Below are 8,198 nucleotides of genomic sequence, written 5' to 3'. Positions count from 1 at the left end.
CACCTCTATGCACTCAAGCTCAAAAAACTAGAAGATACCTGGATGAATTCCTGGACACATACACCCTCCCAAGACTGAACCAAAAAGAAATTGAATTCTTGCACGAACCAATAATGAGTTGTGAAATTGAATCAGTAATAAATAGCCCAACAACCAAAAAAAGCCCAGGACCAGACTGATTCACAGCCAAAGTCTACTAGATATACTAAAAGGAGCTGGCACCATTTCCATACAAACTATTCTGAAAAATTGAAGAGGGACTCCTCCCCAACCCATTCTATGAGGCCAGCATCATCCTCATACCAAAACCTGGACACAACAACAAAAAAAACTTCAGGCCAATATCCTTGATGAGCATTGACGCAAAAATCCTCAACCAAATGCTAGCAAAATGAATCCAGCAGCACGTAGAAAAGCTCATCCACCATGATAAAGTTGGATTTATCACTAGGATGCAAGATTGGTTTACGATACAAAAATCAACAAATGTGATTCATAAGCAGAACTAATGACAAAAACCACATGATTATCTCAATAGACGCAGAAAAGGCTTTCAATAAAATTCAACACCCCTTTATGTTAAAAACTCTCAATAAACTAGGTATTGAAGAAACACACCTGAAAGTAATAAGAGCAATCTATAACAAACCCACAGCCAACATCACGTTGAATAGTCAAAAGCTGGATGCATTTTCCTTGCAAACTGACACAAAGCAAGGATCCCCTCTCTCACCACTGCAATTCAACATAATATTGGAAATGCTGGCCACAGCATTAAGACTCAAGTACTTACTTCAATATCCTAGAGAAATGACTCATTAATCCAATCAAAATGTGGGAAATCTTGATATTTATTTATTCATACTTCTGAGAAGACAATATCATGCCTTATGGCTCAGAGTTATCTGGTTTCTGAGGTTCTCCACACAGAAGGTAAACTCAGCAAGAGCTAATAAAAGCAAAACAAAGTCGATTGGATCAGAGTGAACGTGATTCGGCTTCTGTAAGAGGCTGGCAGGTGCTGCATGTGGCTAGGAGAGGCAGCAAGGTTTCAGATAACATGAGTCTGCTGGAGCATAAAAATGGTGTCCTGAGTTAAGGTAAAGTAAAGTTTGTAGAGCAGTCAGAGGCACACAAAAATGTCAAAACTGGGACTACTTAGGCTCCTTTAAATCAATGCACTTCATCACATTGATTTTCATTGTTTATTCTCATTCCCTTGTTTACTTATTCATTCCAGCTGCTCCACTCAGACCATTTTTGACTTGCTTGAACATTTCTTTATTAGCTTGTTGGTGTTGGTTTTGCTTGTCAGCTACACTATTCATTTCTGGACTAACACTTCATACTAAGGCAGTTGGTGCTTCTTGACTGAACAGGCCAGTTGTAATTTCTCTGCACTCTATAGTGATGTCAGTTTTCTTCAACCCAAGAAGGACTATTTGCACAAGTAAGATGCTTTCACTCCTAGTTGTTTTTCTACTGCCAGTCAGGTACTCACCAAACTTTGTATCTTCTTCACTCTTCTGTCATGACATCATTATCCCGTGGGCCCCCTAGTTATGCACATGTTATCTAAGTGAATTATTTTGTCCACAGGCTTTGCTATCTGATTTTTACATTCCCATCTAGCACTTGCTGAGATTTAATTTTCTTCAAATTTGGTTACTTTGGATAATACCATTACCACTGTGCTTTTTAAACTCTTTGAAAGTCTTTGGGGCCTATAAAAGGCACAGGGCCTTACAAAAGTAATTCTCACACATTGGTGTGTATAATTTAAAGACCGTGTGAAATGTAGATTACTGGCTCCACTTTGAAAAAATTATGATTTACTATATATGGGGTGAGGGGGGCCGCAAGTATGCATTTTAAAGAAGCTACAGCTTTCTCTCTTGTATGATTAATAGTGATTCGTTGATAATCCATCATGATGCAATACATAGTTTAAAATGGAAGCCTTCTATTTTAGAATAATTTTAGATTTATGAAACAGTTGCAAACACTGTACAAAGCATTTTCATGGACATTTCACTCAGCTTCCCCTAAAATTAATATCTTACACTGTACATGCATTTAAACTAAAAAATTAACATTAACATATTACTATTAACTAAACTTCAGACTATATTCAGATTTATAGATTTTTATACCCATGTCCTTTTTTAGTGCCAGGATCCAACCCAGCCTAACACATGGAATTTAGTTTTCATGTCTCTTTAATCTAAAGTCTATGACGGGTTCTCAGCCTTTACTTGTTTCCCATGACCTTTATGGTTTTGAGGAATACTTGAGAATTTTGTAAAATGTCCCTGGACTTGGGTTTGTTAGATGTTTTCTCCTCATTAGGCTAGGATTCTGGAATTTAGGGAAGAATGCTACAGAGGTGAAGTGTTTTTCTCATCACATCCTATCAGAGGAGTGCACGATACCAACGTGACTTCTCACTGCTGATATTAACATTGATCACTTGGTTAAGGAGAAGACTGCCAGGCTTCTCCACTAAAATGTTACTATTTTTCCCTTTCCATATTCTGTTTTTCCCTTTCCATATTCTGTTTTTTAGAATCCAGCCCACACTCTGGGGAGGGCATTTAAATTTCACCTGCTGGAGGGAGGAGTATCTATGTACATTTTTTGAAATTCTTTGTAAGAAAGATTTTTACCTTTCTCCTCATTTATTTATTTGTACAATTATTTATATCAGTTTGGACTCGTGGATATTTTATTTTATACTATGTTATAATTTTTAAATTTTAATTCATTTTGTTGCTTAAATTGTTTTAACTTTGGCCATTGAGTGCTCTTTCAGTGTGGCTCCTGATCTGCTTTTATTCTTTTGTTTTCTGAGCACTTCCGTATTTTCTGGCATTACATAATACTCCAGGCTCATCTTGTGTTTTCACTGCCCGAGGCCTAGAATTACTCATTTCTCCAAGGATGTCTGTTTTTTGTTTTGCATTTGTTATTTTGGAGAATGGTATTTAGAAACCAAGATCTGGGCACTGGAGGTACCTGTTGCTAATTGGGTGTCATTTTTCTCTAGTTTCTCAGCAGACAGAGCTATAAAATATATGCATGTATACTAACCAATATGTACACACAACTATAATTATTTCTTTAGCTATTAATCTCTGTACATGTTAAACCACTATATAGTATAAACTTTTTTGTGTTCTTTGTTTTTTTATTGTTAAGTTTTAAGATTTATTTATGTATTCTGGATATGTGTCTTTTGTATAATATTCTACTTTGAAAAGTGAAAAAAATAAAGTGGCTGTAAGGTACAAAAACTGTTTAAATGAACAGTCACCTGAAAATTTTTGAAGATATCCAGTTGATCTTTAACAGCGTCAGTGTGTGTTTTTCTGTGGGATTATTTAGAATATAGAAGTTTTATTCAAATTTCACCCATTTTAGATAAGTGAGTACTCATATGAGCTTGCTAGAGTACTGTTATAGAGAACTGTTGAAGCATTGACTCTTGAATTTAACATACAGTCCATGGAATTTTTCTAAGTAAGAAAGTTAAAAATAAATCCATATCAAATTTGGTCTTACCAATTTCACATTATGAAATCTACTAAATATCTTGAGACTTTAACACAGATTCTTATAATTGATAAATGAAAATACTTGTGATATATAAATGTATGATGTTTGTTTCTCCTTTATTTAGATACTGAATGTAGAATATTTTTATTTTCAAATTGTAGTAATACTATATAAAATAACAATATTTTACTGGATGCTTATTCTGTTCCAGATGCTATACAAAATCATGTTATATAGATTATCTTGATTTACACATAAACCATTTATTTGCTTTAATGAGAAACCTAAGAGGAATATATATTGTGTCTATTTTGCAGAGGAGGAACCAAAGAGAAGAGAGGCATTGATCATGCCTCATTTACAAGGAGGAACTAGGGTATACCTGCTAGTAATGGTAGAAAACATTGTTCAGCTGCACCCCACAAGGGAAGTCAGAAACCTTCTTTTAAAAATGAGTAAGAATGTACAGGAAAAATTATTATGTGATGAGAAAATGATATGCATAAAGAACAACGTAGGCTGAATTTGTCTATAATTAAAATTTTTTATAAAAATGCTTTTTCATAGGTATTGTTTTAAGCACTATAAGAGAGATAAAAATTTAACTGATATTATTCAAAGGAAAATCAAAAATTACGACTGGACTGGGGAGTATAAAGATACTCAGATTGGAAAGGAAGATGGGAAACTGTCGTGTGTGTGTGGTGTGTGTGTGTGTGTGTGTGTGTGTGTGTGTGTGTTTGACAGAGTCTCGCTCTGTCGCCAGGCTGGAGTGCAGTGGTGTGATCTCGGCTCACTGCAATCTCCGCCTCCGGGGTTCAAGTGATTCTCCTGCTTCAGCCTCCGGAGTAGCTGCGACTACAGGCATGTGCCACCATGCCCGGCTAATTCTTGTATTTTTAGTAGAAACGGGGTTTCACCATGTAGGTCAGGCTGGTCTCAAGCTCCTCACCTTGAGATCCGCCTGCCTCGGCCTCCAAAAGTGCTGGGATTACAGGCGTGAGCCACCGCGCCTGGCCTGAAACTGTCTTTATTCACAGGTGACATTATCATACATATAGAAAATTCAGTGAAATCTACAAAATGTTCCTGAACATAATAAGTGAGTTTACCAAGGTTGTATGATACAAGATGGATATACAAAACTCAATATTTATATATGCTAACAACAAAAAATTGGAAATTGCAATTAAAAAACAATACTACATACAATAGTATGAAAAACAATATTTAGGAAAAATCTGGACAGAAAAAGACTTGAAAGACACATACACTAAAAAATAAAAAATATTTCTGAGAAAATGAAAAATCACATAAATAAATGGAAAGATGACGTTCCTCAGTGGTCAGAAAATTTCCTATTGGTAATATGCCAATTATCCTCAAATTGATCTATAGATTCAACAGAATCCTAATCAAAATCCAAACAGGACTTTTTTTTAAGACATAGACAAACAGATTTTAAAATTTCTACAGAAATTCAAAGGACTTCGAAGAACCAACTTTGTAAAAGAACATTGTTAAAGAATTAGTACCTAATTTCTAGATTTATTATAAAGCTAAAGTAACCAAGATAGTGTGAAATTTGTGTGAGAGAAAAATCAATGGAAGAGAAAAGAGTGCCCAGAAATTGACCTTCAAAAAATATAGACAACTGATACTCTACCAATTTCCAAATGTAATTCAGTGGAGAAAAGACTGTCTTTACAAAAACAGTTCTGGAATTATCAGATATACGTAAGCAATAGGTACATTTTTAAAATAAAAACTTTGATCTATATCTTGTGCTATTTACAAAAATTATAACATTTAAATGAAAAAAATCTTTGTGACCTTTGGATAGGCAGTTTTTCATAGATACATCAAAAGAAGCACAATCCGTAAAAGAACAAATTGATAAATTGGACTTCATCAAATTAAAAAACTTCTCTTTGACACAGACAATGAAAGAGCAAAGCCAAGGATGAAGTGAAAAATTTGCAAATCATATATCTGATAACCTATTTACATCTAGAACACAGCAAGGATTCTCAAAACTAAATATGATATCCAGCAACACAATTTAAAAATGGGGGAAAAATCCATAGAAACGTCAACCAAGGGGAGATAAGGATGGCAAATAAGCAAATATAGAGATGTTCAATACCAGTAGTCATTAGGAAATGCAAATGAAACCCAGAATGGGATTCTACTACACACCTGTTAGAATCTGGGCTGCACTTGTGACGTCAGCACTGCCCCGCCTCCAGGAAGGAACCTGGGCTGCGCGTGGCTGGAGGTCTCCTGGCGACTAGAGCGGCAGGGATCTGGAAACCCAGAAGCTGGAGAGGTGGCACCCCAGCGAGGGCCACCATGGGGGACCAGAGGCCGCAGGACCGGTCGAGGTCCCAGGGCATGGACTCTAAGCCCTGGTACTATGACAAACAGCCTTTCAAGTACTTCGAGAAGCGCAAGCACAGGCGCCTGAGGTTCCCGCCAATGGACACCCAGAACCGGGTATTTGTGACGGAGGGCATGGACGACTTCCGCTACGGCTGTCCGTCTCCCGAAGAGAGGCTCGTTTGTCGCCGTGATGAGTTTTTACTCCCCAAAATATCGCTCAGAGGTCCCCAAGCTGACCCCAAAAGCAGGCAGAAAAAGCTATTCAAGAAAGCGGCCCTATTTTCCAAGCTCTCGCCAGCACAGCCAGCACGGAAGGCGTTCGTAGAGGAAGTGGAAGCCCAGCTGATGACCAAGCATCCCTTGGCCATGTACCCCAATCTGGGAGAAGATATGCCTCCAGATCTCCTACTACAGGTGCCGCAACAGCTGGATCCTGAGAGGAAGCTGGAGGACGCATGCGCTCGTTGTGAGGCCCAGGAGAAGACAACCGAGGTACCCACCGAGCCTGGTCAATATCCCTGTGGGGGATTCTGCCTGCAGCCTCCTGAGACTAGAGCGTCCCGTCTCCGCCCGTTGCTTCCCACGACTCCGGTGTCCAGTCTCCACCCAGAGCCTCCCGAGACTCGTCGGGGGTCCAGTCTCCGCCCAGAGCCTCCTCAGACGGGAATGTCCCATCGCTGCCCGGAGCCTCCCAACACTCATCGGTTATCCAGTTTCCTACTACAGGTACTGAAACTGGATTCTGAGAAGCCAGAAGACGCACGGGCTCGTTGTGAGGGCCAGGAGACGACAACCGAGGAACTCACCAAGCCTGGTAAATACCATTTTTGGGAATCCTGCCCGCGGCCTTTCGAGAGTCGGATGCCCCATCTCCGCCTGGTGCTTCCCAAGACTCATCGAATGTCCAGTCTCTGCCTGGAGCCTCCTAAGACTCGTCGGGTGTCCAGTCTCTGCCCGGAGCCTCCCAAGACTGGAGCATCCTGTCTAAAAGAACTGTTTCAGGAAGGTACATCAAGCACAACGGAGTGTGCTTCTGACTCTCTTCAACGTAGACACACATCGAGAAAACTCCGTGACTTCAAGAGGGCTGGAGACCTGGGAGTTGATGAAGAACCCATCAGCAGTCTGTTTGATTTCACCCCTGAGTGCAGAACAACCTATGAAGACCAAAAGATTAAGAAGGCAAACGAGTGTGCTTCAAGGCTGACGTATGACATGGAGCTAGACGACATGGATGAGGTCGAATTCTTACGCATAAAATATTGGGACAAGAGACTCCGGGCGGCACCGCATTCTTATAGTGCACAGTGTGGGACGGTAAGGTATGGACCATGGTATTTCGAGCCTATGTTGGGGAAAAAGCTAAGAAGTGATGAACCTTTGATTGACCCCAAGCCCGTACTTGAAAAGCCTGATGAACCTGACATTCTTGACGGTCTTTATGGACCAATTGCCTTTAAGGATTTCATTCTAAGCAAGGGCTACAGAATGCCTGGCGTCATTGAAAAGCTGTTTGCCAGGAAGGGATGGACTTACGACTCTGTTAAGACTCCTATTCAACGTGCAATGCAAGTTTACAAGTACAAAGAAGATGTCACAGATGCATCAAAAGAAGATTAGATGGTTTTCAATTTACTGCTTAATTGGGTATTTCTTGCTCTCATTTTAAATATCAACCAGAATTTATGATGACTGGCCCCAGGAATGTACAACTTTGGCAACATCTGTAAATTCAATACCCAATGCTTATAAATATTTCTTAATGACCTGCTTTGGCGTCATTATTTCACATATTTTATCAATTATGTGATTTATATTCACATATACTTTTTTCACATTGTTGAAGCATTGTGAATATTACATCATCCTTTCAATTATTTGTAAAAATACATACAACCAGAAACAAAAGCAGAATTAATGTTAGAAAGAGAAATGGGGTCGGGTGCGTTGACTCACACCTGTAATCCCTCCCCACTTTGGGAGGCCCAGGTGGGTGGATTGCTTGAGTCCAGGAGTTCAAGACCAGCCTGGGAAACATGGTGAAACCTGGTCTCTACAAAGTGCAAAATTTAGCCAGGCATGGTGGCCTGCACGTGTAGTCCCAGCTACCTCAGGGGCTAAGGTGGGTGGATGGCTTCATGCCACCGCACTGCAGTCTGGGCGCCAGAGCAAGACCCAGTCTCAAAATAAAAAAAAAAAAGTGCTGAGTAAAAGAAGAACTATATAACTCTTCTTATATGAAAATTTAATGAAATAATTAT

The 8,198-nt window shown here is 39.3% G+C and overlaps 1 protein-coding gene across 1 annotated transcript; it reads left to right on the top strand.

Moving 5' to 3' along the window:
• Positions 1-5,835: 5,835 nt before the first annotated feature.
• On the top strand, positions 5,836-7,705 carry LOC100596011 (protein FAM47B). The gene has a single exon (XM_003272643.3). It carries the CDS (start codon positions 5,908-5,910, stop codon positions 7,555-7,557), a length of 1,650 nt encoding a protein of 549 aa, XP_003272691.2. The 5' UTR covers positions 5,836-5,907; the 3' UTR covers positions 7,558-7,705.
• Positions 7,706-8,198: the final 493 nt, after the last annotated feature.

This window comes from Nomascus leucogenys, chromosome X, assembly GCF_006542625.1.
Source record: "Nomascus leucogenys isolate Asia chromosome X, Asia_NLE_v1, whole genome shotgun sequence".
NCBI classification, from domain to species: domain Eukaryota; kingdom Metazoa; phylum Chordata; class Mammalia; order Primates; family Hylobatidae; genus Nomascus; species Nomascus leucogenys.
Note: the sequence above shows the minus strand (reverse complement) of the source record. Positions and strands in the feature narration are given on the sequence as shown.

Excerpts from the sequence above, each read along its gene's own strand:
- LOC100596011 (XM_003272643.3), top strand. The coding sequence starts at position 5,908 with ATGGGGGACCAGAGGCCGCAGGACCGGTCGAGGTCCCAGGGCATGGAC.